We start from the raw sequence: 12,171 nt of genomic DNA on the forward strand, positions 1-12,171 counted from the left end.
AAGTTACGTACTCAGAGTTTTGTAACAGCTGCATACAATGTACAACTGTATTTGAATGTGTTTCCTTCTCTTTGTTGGTCAGATCCCAGAGGATGATGAGGTGTTTTCAGTCAGGTTAATGGGTGTGGCAGGTGGAGCCCTCCTCAGGCCCAACGCCAGCAGTGTCCAGCTGAGAATCCGGCGTAATGACAGTCCACTGCGGTTCTCCCACTCTTTCATGGCAGTACCAGAGTCCGCTGGAGTCATTGCCCTTAATGTGACTCGTGGTCGGTTGACTGAGGATGGTCCACTCATCGGTTCTGTTCACACAGAGGTTCCTTTCTATCAATCCAGTTATTTGTTTACCTAGATTTTTGACTGTTAAAGAATAGGGCACAACCACTTTAATTATATATGTACAGTATACTGTATATATACAGTATATATACATGTTTATATACACATATACTGTATATACAGTATAGATCAGAAAAATCAAGCATAAGACAAATGAATATAAACCATCTGGACTATACTGTCTTTAGGTCTCTGTAGATTACATGTTGTGGAGTTACGAAGGACTGGTCAACGCCACACCAGCTGTGGATTTCCTCGACCTACAGCCAGTCAGAACAGTTACATTCCCTCCATTTGTCTACAAGACCAGCCTGCTGTTCAACATCAGTGATGACGACGTTCCAGAAATCGCAGAATCCTTCCATCTGGTCTTGCTGAAGGAGACCATCAGAGGAGATGCTGTGCTAGTATCACCCAAAGATGTGCTAGTGACCATCGAGCCCAATGATAAGCCTCATGGTGTCCTGTCAATCAGCAGCAGCGCAGTCATTCAGCCAGTCACCATCAATGAAGACCTGATACAGAGGTGGATAACTTACAAATACTTATGAAACTCTGATGACATACATATACTGTCTAAATATAAGTGCAAGGGTGTCATAATAAAAAGAAAAACATCCAAGATTGTTGTGTCTTCAACCATCCTTTGTTTGTTCCTCTATCATTTCCCCTAGCTTTGAAGGCATCATTATTGTAAGAAATGGAGGAAGCCATGGTGCCGTGTCTGCCAACTGGTCCATCAGTAGAAACTCCAGTGACCGCTCCCCAGTATCTGATGATTTGTGGTCAGCAGCGGGGACAGTGAGATTTGCTCCCGGTCAGGTGACCGCTGTGATTACAATAAACATTGTGGCAGATGATCTACCTGAAGAAGCAGAGGCTTTTCTTCTCAAGTTGCTGCCCAATACTGTAACTGGCAATGCGGAGGTCGACGAACCCATGGAGGTCAGTTTAGAGGAGCTCTTTGCTAGACCAATTTTAAAAAATATATTTATAGCTGCTATAATGGGTTTGTAACAGAGAGACATAAGGCTGCACTTGTTAAGGAACATATCCTTCAGATGCTGTGCATGTGTTATGCATGTGTGAGTGTTGTGTGTGTGACCTACTGTAAGGTACAGTGGTAAACTTGGCACATTCTGCAAAAGTCAACCCCTTAGTGTGTCACTTTGCTCCATGGGTGTTCCCTTAATGTGGCTGAATCAAAACAAAGAGGAAACAGCAGGCACACTCTGTGTGTGGTGTCTGTGTGTTTTTTTTAGAAAGCGTGGGTGAAGTGGTGACAGGTTTTTTATAGCTTCCATCTTTGTCCAAGCCTCTTGGCCATGTGTGAAAGCAGTGGGCAGATCTAAGTCTTGTTTATGTTGAAGAAATAAGATGAGACGCAGACAAACTCTGCTTTGGTCACATACGAACACACGCCACAACACCACCTCAGGTTGTGAGGTTATAGGGTCTGTTTGTCATCTGTGCAGAAAGGGTTGGCTCCGCAGAAATTCCTTGAAGAATTAATAAACGACTTTAACAGTAGGACACGTTAATTAGTGCTAATTGTTATTAATGTAGCAAATGATATATCACACACATTACACTGAGCTGTAAATCGGCTATTGTAAACATACCAGGCAACGCATCAGACAAGTGTAGGTTTCAGGGAAATGAATGAGCCTCATTTAAACTACTCTAGCAGTCTTAGCAGAGTTAATTAAAGAGGATGCCTCTCTAAAGTTAGCTCAGGGCTCTGTTTTACTACTTTCAGTCTTACTTGTTTTCTTCCCTCGGTCTGTTCCTCACCTCTCCTTTCTTCTTCTTATGACCCACGATACAGTCTTAGTAACACAAAAACAGGATACATAACAAAATCCTCCAAAGTAATTGATGGTAAATCTGGGCTTCATTGCAATTATCCCCTCACATCCTAAAGATCAATCACCTCCCCCTCACTGCACTGGGGACTGCACATGGCCTGGAGGTGCTCCCTCACATGTACTGCATGTGAGGGAGCACATGTGTCAAACTTGTGAAATCCCACTCTCTTCCAAAGTGTATATAACTTATTGTACAAAATTTTATATGAACATATTATAATGTTAATTCTCATTAGCTTCAAACCAAGCATTCATTTGATTGATGGAGCTTTTTAGGGGGGCAATTTGCAGACTAACAAGTGAGGCACTTGTGAGGCACTAGTTGAGAGACTAAGTAAGCTTATAGTGAATCAACATAACTATAACCTTTCCCAGTCCACAACTAGGTAAGATACAGAGAATATGTTTTTGATCATTCCCTCATCAGCCAAAATGTAACATAGGCCTACTTCTCCTTTCTTTTGCTGATTTGTTCATTTTATTCCTACTCTTCGTCTGCTGTGCCCCCAGACCGTGTTCTACATCCAGGATAGTGACGATGTCTATGGGCTTTTTCGGTTTGACCCGGCAAAAGAGCAAAGCATCCAGAGCCAACCTGAGGGCCGTTTCCTGTCACTAAATTTCCTGCGAGACGGTGGTACACTGGGTAATGTGTCAATGACCCTGACCGCCCTCTACATTCCTGCAGGCCCAATAGACCCAGCACTGGCCCGTGCCCAGGTTCTGAATGTTAGCAGGTCCGTTAATGTGGTGTTTGCCCGTAAGCGGATGGTACACGTCATACTGCCAATCAGGAATGATGCCTTTCTGCAGAATGGAGCTCATTTCTTAATACAGGTAACAAGGCTGGAAACAAGGTACAGAGCAACACATAAGCGACACATGTGGATGAAATGTGATTTGTTTTTTTCACTTTTAATGTTGTTACAATTTTTATGTTATAATTCAGGCAACATTTTGCTTGCACGTCCAAAAATGTGCTCTTTCTGTTTGTGTTTGCACTTGCCAAATCAGTGCCATCCAAAGTTGAAGTGCCTCATTTGCATGTGTGAATGGTTTGACAGTGGCACTCAAATCTGGCATGGTGCTATGGGATTTGCCCAACTGTCCAAACTAACAACATCACCTAGCTCTTAAAGCAAGCAAAACAGTACAAGAAAAGCCCTCTTCACATTCTGTAGAACCATAATCACATCACACACTTTCAGTGAAACCCTTTAACACATAGATGCACAAACATGAAAGGAGTGAATGGAGCACCGACTAGTCATTCAACACATCTTTAAAAGTGACAGAACAGAAATGGACTGATGGTGAAGAAAGAGCTGTAACATGCTTTATTTTTAAAAACTTCCTCTCATAAACATATATCCCCTTGTTACCCTGTTTGAGCCTTCTATTAATGGAGTTGTTTCTTCTTTTCCCCCTAGCTTAATACACTGGAGCTTGTTGATATCAACCTTCCAATTCCTTCAAACAGCCCAAGGTTTGGGGGACCTCTAAACCTGACCTTGACTGTTACCCCTGACATTGCAAACGGGGAAATTGGCTTTACGAGTAACACCACAGTGGTGGTTTATGAACCAGAGGACAGCAATACCAGCACAGTAAGATATGACCCCTTTTTTCAGCAGTAGTACATGCGAATAGTTTCAGTTCTGTGATGCATGTCTCTATTGACTTTCCGAGTTCAGTATCACGTAAAACAGCATGTATCTATAATGTACCATAATTTGTTATGCTATTGTCATTTTGACAAAGTAAGTGTCAGTTTTGATTAATTGTTGGAGATATCAATTTGGATCAAAACTCCTTAGTTGTCATGTACTCTGTAAAGTGCTAAATTAACCACCACTGTAAAAGAAAAAGGGAGGTTTCCTATTTTGCCACTGTAACTCAGAAGAGTCTCTAATCACTCACTTTATAGCCACCATGCTGCTTCAGGCTTCATAAAGTGAATTTTCTGTATGTGCGTACAGTATGTATAGGAGGTTAATTCTAATAATTTTTGATGCTGCAGGTAAGCCTCCCTCTGCGGCGTGATGGGACAGATGGTCAGGCTGTAGTGTTCTGGAGTCTTCAGCCAATTGGAGCCAATCGTGTGGATATAACTGCTAAAGACCTGCAGCCTCTAAGTGGCTCTGTGGTCTTCCTCTCCGGGCAGAGTGATGCTTCCATCAACTTCACTATCATGGCTGACAATATCCCAGAAGTTAACGAGACCTTACTGCTCACTCTGGATAGGTAGGGACATTAACAGTGTGAAAAGTTATAGTTAACCAACATAATAATTGTTAATTTTGTTAATTATCATCAAGGCATATTAAACCCCTTTGTTCTGTCCATAAACATAACTGTAATACAATAACCTTTTGGGATTTAGAGTGTGAAGCTGATATTGTGTTATGTTTTAGAGCCAACTTATACAATGAGTGAGTCCAGTGGAAGTGGAAAGGCTGAGTGGGTGCTATCTCATCCCATTCTTCCTTTGGTTTTCTGGAGATATGTGTGTGTGTGTTTGTGGTAGTGGTTTGGGGGTTTTGGGTGCATCTGTTAGTCTGATGTTCTGATGAGAATGGCAGCTCTCTCTCCCTCCCACTCCTCCCCTGCAGGGTGGAGACTGCACGCTTTATAGTGTACTTTGGGTAAGTGGAGAGTGGAATGAACCTGGGCCTTTTGTGTGGCGTGAATCAGGACTTTGTTTTTCAGAGAAGGACCTACTTCAGGAATTCTGGGTTCTTTGGTTGACGTGGGGATGAGGGGGACTGGGGTGGGGTTGGGGTTTCAGCGATGGTGTGAAAAAAGGGAGCCCAAAGGAGAGTGGTTGTTGGGTGTAAATAGAGAATCTTCTTTATGTGTTTCGCTCTAATTTAACCAGGCTTGATTGTGTACCCTTTTAAAGATGTCAGTGTTTGTATGCATGCAGAGCCTTGGCTGGGAATGTTTGTTTGGAGTGCTTCATTCTGTCATGTCTTTGTCTTTAATTTACCCGTTTGTGATGCTTACTTGGCTCCAATTTTCTCAGCATACACACACATACGTACACCCCTGTGGAGCAATAAAGATGCAGGCACGCCATTGATTGACATTGTTATTAAAAGTGGTCTAAACAGCTGGATCTCAGCATATGGAGCCAATAATGAATTTGCATCACACAATACAAGGATTGCATTACAAAGTTTAGATTAAAGTTGAGCTGTTTTCTCATATGATATAACTTGATGTTTCAGAAGCTCAAAAAACACAACTTCAGAGTTTTCATCTACTGCACAATGTAGGTGATGTTCATGTGCCTTGTATACTTAAACCAAGAGCAGTGCCACAATGTCTCATTAGGAAGGGCGTAATGACATTGGTACGTTTCAGTAGTGGTCACTTGCTACTATGATCTAATACTGTTTATGTCTGTTTTTTTGTGTCTGTGTCCCAGGAGTAATGTTGAGAATCAGATCCTGAAAGCGGGCTACACCAGCAGAGAGATTGTCATCATGGAGAATGATGACCCTGGGGGAGTCTTTGAGTTCTCCCTGTTATCCAGAGGTCCATGGCTCATCAATGTAAGCCTTGAAACAGCAACTTAGAACTATAAGATTTTATCAAAAATTTTTGTATAATTAAAATATCTAACCAGCAGTGAAGTGATTGTTACATTAACACATGACATCTGTAAACTTTAAACTTACCTAGGAGGGTGAAGCTGTAGAGCTGCATGTGGTCAGAGCCCAGGGACAGCTGCTGAAACAGCTGGTGCGATATGCTGTCATGCCTTCAGGCAACACTGAATTCTACGGCGCCACAGGCATCCTGGAGTTTAAACCGGGGGAGAGAGAGGTGGTGGTGGCACTGGTGGCAAGGCCTGATGGGGTGCCTGAGGTGAGAACATGGTCAATTCAGTGTTAACCTTTCAAGTTTATATAATAACCATTTCATTCACTACAAAATAAAGTCCTCCCAGTCTGATAGTGGTACATGTTTTAAACATGTATTTGCTACATGAAAACTATGTGTGTCTGTGTGTGTGTGTATATACAGTTGGACGAGATTTTCTCTGTGGTACTTAGTAGCCACAGCACTCCACCCAGTCGCCTAGGCAACCACAAGGAAGTCAACATCACAGTGCGGAAGAATGATGACCCCTTTGGCGTTATTGAGTTCATCCAATCAGGACTGACAGTGGCCATCAATGAGAGCAAAGGGAACGAGATGCACCAGGGTACTTTGAAGTAGCAGTCCTTTAGATAATAATGATACTTTTCCATGTCAAGTGCTATCTCATTGACACTTAAAATGGACCTAATTGGAGTGAATTACAGAACATTTGTCTGCATGTGGGATGAGCTGGACTGTGATAAAGGTTTTTTTTATGATTTTGATGTGCTAGCTAGTTAAAACATGAACAGAGTTGCCTGTATCATGTTCGTGTAATGCATACGACTGTGTTAATGCAGATAAACTAGTACTTTGGTCAACTTGTAGAGCAGGAAGTTTTATATACAATATTATTGTGTTCTATGCCAAAATGAGTCAAGAGAAAAGTGCATACACAAGCATTAATGACTTTAAGGAAGGTTCCAATATCTAAATAGATATCTCTGTTTATTCTGATTCTCCTTCAGCTGTGTATCCTGTAGTGAGGAACAGAGGCCACTTCGGAGAAGTGTCAGTGTCCTGGGTCTTGGAGCCAGCCCTGTCCAGAGACATCAGCCCCCTCCAGGGAAACATCACCTTCAAGGAAGGGGAGTACCTCAAAAACCTCACTCTCTTCTCTGTACCTGATGAGGTAAAACAATAAACTAAACTCAAAAATGCATACAATCCAAATTACAAGTTACATTTCCTTGTTTGAATTTTTATTCATTTTTTATTTAAGATCCCAGAGGACATGGAGAATTTCACCATCATAGTGCTAAATGCTACAGGTGGTGCAAGACTGGGAAACACACTGAATGCCAATTTACAGATAAATAAGAACGATGACCCCATTTACTTTTCTGGTAAGGATACTGTTCTGAATAAAGTTCATGAAGGATGCTCTGAAAGACTAATAATATACTAATATATTTATTGCTACAGTCATTCACTCCTCTCTCCTCCCTTTTCTCTCCTCCCACATCTTGCTCTCCTCAGAACCTGTGGTCGTGCGTCTTCGAGAAGGGGGAGTGGCCAACTTCACTGTTCTGAGGGCAGGGCGGGCAGACTTTGTTGCCACGGTGATGTACTGTGTGAAGTACGGCGAGGCATCTCCAGGTGATCTCACTATGCCGAGTAATGACACGCTGCTAGTGTATGACGTAGGTGAATGGATGAAGAACATCTCTGTGGCTGTGGAAGATGACAACATACCAGAGACAGATGAACACTTTTACATTGTTCTCTACAATGCTACTGGTGAGTATGGGCTTCCTTTTAAACAGGTGGTTAGCACAGGGGTGCACTTTATATTATACGGATATCTTCTGTGAATAAGTGCTTATGTTAGGTATTATAGTGGATGTGTCATATCTTCATATATGTTGGTCCTTTGATATAATGAAAACAATATAATCTGCCTTCCCTCTCAGGATTAAAACATCTGAAAGTCAGTTGCTTTTCTCATTTTTCAATGTGGTTTATAGCAGAAGAACCAAGTGATCACACCTCTTCCTCCACCTTATAGTGTATTATATTTTTTGCTAGTACTTCTACTCCTGTGTGCACTGATGTAAAGGCGAGCTGCTGTAACAAAAGACTTTCCCCTCAGGGATCAATAAAGTATTTCTGATTCTGATTCTGATTCTCAAAATAACATCACCCCCTTCTCCCCTGTTTATCCTCTCTTGTCTTAAAGCCAGTTGTATATGTACAGAGAAGAGTAGCTGGGTTATTTAGCATTGTCTGTGGTAACACTGAAAGCTCTCCTAATCCCAGTATTGTGTGTCACGGATGGGAATGAAAGACCAGTGGGCCCCAACAGGACCTTAATTACCAGACTCCAGATTTTCTAAGACACAAAGACCGGCCACTCCACTGGTCTCTCTCTGTTTACTGACCGACATGGAGTAGAGTTGAGTAAGGGTTAGCCTCTGGTTTATGCCAGGGGATTGTCCTTTATAGTGGTTGTGTTAAAAGTCAATAACCCTCATGTTAGAAGTCAATCAAACTCATACTGGGACCGTGACACTTTGCCTATTTAATAATGACCAGATTTGCATGCTTGTTACAGTGTACTCGTAGTCTGGCAACTTCAAGTATGTACTTGTGAGAGGTTATTGCAGTTTTGGGAATACTAATTCAGCAAAATATTCCCCTGTAGTTTTATTCCTTCCTTATTTTTATAAAAACTTTAAAATATAATGGTTGTGGTTTATTGAGGCTCTGTCCTTGGCTTTGTTCACTTTAACTCCTTTGCTGAGAGACGCCTTTATTTTGGGACTCTCGTTTTTCATGAATAAGAAGCCCTTTCCTTTTGGGCTTGGTTGCCATAGTTATGGTGTGCTATGTTAAAGAGACAGCCCCCCCTATTGCATGAAATTTTGCATGACAATAATAATATGGCCAGTGCAATCCATGTCAGTCTCTTTTGCGTCTCTCTATCTATCCATGTATCTATCTGATTTGGCAACTTGAGGATACAGACTGCAAAAACACTGCCATAACATCAACATGGAGGTCCTGATCTAACCTGATAATCTGCATGTTTATGCAGGTGATGCTGTTGTGTATGGAGCAGACACAGCTACTGTGGTGATCGAGGCCAATGATGATGCCAATGGGATTTTCTCCCTGGAAGCCACAGAGAAACCTGTTGAAGAGGGCAAGACCAATCATTTTTAGTAAGAAACAGGTTTCAATTCATGTTTCTTTTGTGCATCTTTATTTAAAAGTTATTAAAGAGTTTTGTATTGGTGCTTTTCATGCTCATTTATACTTTCAAATTAAAAGTTTTTTTCAACCTCTATGCATTGACAAAACTCTGAAATTGACAGATACTGTATCTGGAGATACGTTTTCACCTGTGATTTATGCTGAAATTATTACTATTTGCTCTTCTGTCCCAGTGTCCTGCGTGCAAGGGGCCATTTTGGTAACGTTACAGTCTTCTGGCAGCTGTTTGCCAATGACTCAGTGACTCCTCTGGAGGAAAACCAGGAGTTTACCAACACATCTGGCTCCATCACCTTCACAACAGGAGTTGAGACCAAGCCTATTGTCCTGGAGGCTATCTCAGATAAGCTTCCAGAGTTCAATGAGTTCTTTGTCCTCAGGCTGGTTAATATCTCAGGTGAGTTCAAGATAAAAGTGACTTGTCAAATTTGAGAGATAATGTAAAAATGCAAATTGATCACCAAAGAAAAGTGGCAGCAATAACAGTAAAACATAATTACCGTCATTGAGTTTAAGCTTACCATGAAATTTAATTTGATTTGAATATATGATTTTGTCTTGAAAACCCTTCTGCTCTTCCATAATTTCCTTAAGGTGGTTACCCAGGAGAGGGTGGACGATTAGCCAAGACTTCTCTGAATGCCTCGGTTCTCATCCCTTTCAATGATGACCCATTTGGTGTCTTTGCCATCAATGACAGCAACCTGGACCAAGAAGTAGCTGAGGATGTTCTCTCAGAGGATGATATGGCTGATGTCACTTCCTTCACCATCCTCCGACAGCAGGGTACTTTTGGTGATGTGCGGGTTGCCTGGGAGATTGTTTCTGGCCGCTTCCCAGAGGGCCTTCCTCTGATGGATGACCTGCTCCTTCTAGCCTCCTTCCCAGACGAGGTTGAGCTCAGGCCTCATGCCAGGCGACACCACTCAGCCACAGACACATGGTTTTTCTCTGGGCTTCCAGGAGCATATGGGACCATCTCCCCTAAAGATGGGCCTGCTGCTGTTGGCAACTTCACCTTCTCTGCTTGGCTAGTGCCCAGACCAGACACTGACGGCTTCATAGTCTGCAAAGGAACCAGGAATGGAACCTTGTATTATGGAGTGAAAGTCCACACCAATGAGTCTCATGTGACGGTGATGCTGTACTATACAGTGATAGGATCAAACAATCTCCAGGTGGCCTGGGCTACTGCTGAGAAATCTGTAGAGAGCAATACCTGGTTACATGTCATCATTACTGTTGATGATGGGATTATTGAGTTCTTCCTGGATGGGAACCCTATTCCTGGAGGACTGAAGAGCATTAAAGGAGAGGGCATCACAGATGGTGAGTTATTTTGTCAGAGATTTACATAGCATAGTGACAAAGGTCAGGTTGTATAGTATCCATCATATCCCTGTTTGTTATGTTCAGCTTTTTTTTGTTTGCCAATGCACCTTTAGTTTGGGTTTCAAGCTTATCTCTCAATGTTCACATATGGAATGACAACAGGTCTTAACTTCTTACATACACAATGCATGCACACACTAATGCACAGTCATACACACACGCGCACACACACGCACACACACGCAAACACACACACACACACACACACACACACACACACACCTCTCAGTCACCTCTCAGTAAATTCCTTATTGTTCAGGACTACTGGGACTCTGCAATGCTTGAGTGACCATTTAGCCTCAGCACTGCTGCATATTGTTACTGCTAAAGGGAATCAGCCAGCATCTTCTTTTCTTCCTATTCTCTCTAATTACTGGAGACAATAGTCTGCCTGTATTGGACCAAAAGCTCCCAGAGGGGAAATATTCTGATGGCTCTTTGGCTAACTTCAATCACGGTAGATGTATACATAATCATCAATCATGTTATGTGTTATTGTCTGCTACTGGTAACTCAACCCACAGAGGAACTGCTTTGTGTCAGGGCTTTGTACTTGCTCACTGTGGCAGATTTCCTGCATTCGTCCCATTTTGTACAAGTGGAGGAAGCAATAAGCACGACAGGTTTAAGTATATAAATGAGTAATGAGAAAGAGCTGGACCTAGGCATATGGTGGCCTTAATCAAGATTCTGTTTGTGGTTCCAGTACACTCCAATAAAGCAACCAAATTAGTTCCACCATTAACAATGTTAATAATAAACAATAATATATAATATGTTATTATAATGGTACAGATCACCTTCTGGGTCAAGAAAGGTCTCAGTAATCAGTGTGAAATGTATTTATTTATAAATGTGTGCAATTTATAGGTACAATTTACAGTTGCTATAATGATATATATATATAATGATATAATGTACAAACAATATAAGGTACACTGAAATATGCTCAACACACAATTATCTTATTTAACATGTAGGGAACAGAATACAGCAAATTCAAATTACAGTGTGTACATGCACAGTTAATGAATTAGAACGCATGATATCTGTGGGTGTAAATGTCAATGTTTCCTTTTTTTCAACATCATATCTGTCATATCATGTCCTGTACATTGTGCTTGAGGCAATGATAGTGATTTGTTTTACTTGTGTATCCAACTATTTCCTACTTATACAGCTTAAACTTAACCTATTTTTGGCCATTTTCTGTATAAAATATTATTACTGTTTTTTTCTGTGTATTTATGCTCCAGCACCTGCACCAGTATTTATTGGGTCGGATCCTGAGGGCGCACAGCGGTACACGGGCCTTCTCCAGGATGTTCGCTTATACAGGACTAAGCTTAACCGCAGCCACATCCATGAGCTTCATACCCAGCCTGCTAAAACAGACCTGCGTAACATCTCAGGTTACCTACGGTACCGACAGGAGGAGAGGCAGAAGTCATTTGTGGTGGAGGTCAGGGATGATAATGAGGAGGAGGGGGAGGAGGTGTTTTATTTACAGTTGGTAGCAGTTCATGGTGGAGCCCGCCTCCCTTTCCCCAGACCCACTGCTATTTTGCGAGTCATGAAGAGTGACAATGCCAACGGGCTTTTTGGATTCACCGGTGCCTGCATACCTGATGTAAGTGCACAGTATTTAGTCAGTAGCATTTAGTGGACCATTTTTGCTGCTATGAGCCTGTATAAGCACCTCAGAAACATT

General features: G+C 41.9%; 1 protein-coding gene across 2 annotated transcripts in view; it reads left to right on the top strand.

Annotated features, from left to right (window-relative positions):
• Window positions 1-12,171, top strand: part of adgrv1 (adhesion G protein-coupled receptor V1) — a 114,823-nt gene that overhangs the window by 18,830 nt on the left and 83,822 nt on the right. For both annotated transcript variants that reach the window (XM_044198045.1, XM_044198044.1), the window contains exons 7-22: window positions 83-313; window positions 525-862; window positions 1,011-1,281; window positions 2,715-3,041; window positions 3,635-3,811; window positions 4,225-4,448; window positions 5,635-5,761; window positions 5,892-6,077; window positions 6,237-6,417; window positions 6,821-6,984; window positions 7,075-7,198; window positions 7,332-7,592; window positions 8,890-9,016; window positions 9,242-9,465; window positions 9,663-10,397; window positions 11,717-12,090. In XM_044198045.1, coding sequence (XP_044053980.1) covers window positions 83-313; window positions 525-862; window positions 1,011-1,281; window positions 2,715-3,041; window positions 3,635-3,811; window positions 4,225-4,448; window positions 5,635-5,761; window positions 5,892-6,077; window positions 6,237-6,417; window positions 6,821-6,984; window positions 7,075-7,198; window positions 7,332-7,592; window positions 8,890-9,016; window positions 9,242-9,465; window positions 9,663-10,397; window positions 11,717-12,090 — 4,071 coding nt within the window. The remainder of the gene's footprint in view (window positions 1-82; window positions 314-524; window positions 863-1,010; window positions 1,282-2,714; window positions 3,042-3,634; window positions 3,812-4,224; window positions 4,449-5,634; window positions 5,762-5,891; window positions 6,078-6,236; window positions 6,418-6,820; window positions 6,985-7,074; window positions 7,199-7,331; window positions 7,593-8,889; window positions 9,017-9,241; window positions 9,466-9,662; window positions 10,398-11,716; window positions 12,091-12,171) is intronic.

This window comes from Siniperca chuatsi, linkage group LG5 (genome assembly GCF_020085105.1).
Source record: "Siniperca chuatsi isolate FFG_IHB_CAS linkage group LG5, ASM2008510v1, whole genome shotgun sequence".
NCBI lineage: Eukaryota > Metazoa > Chordata > Actinopteri > Centrarchiformes > Sinipercidae > Siniperca > Siniperca chuatsi.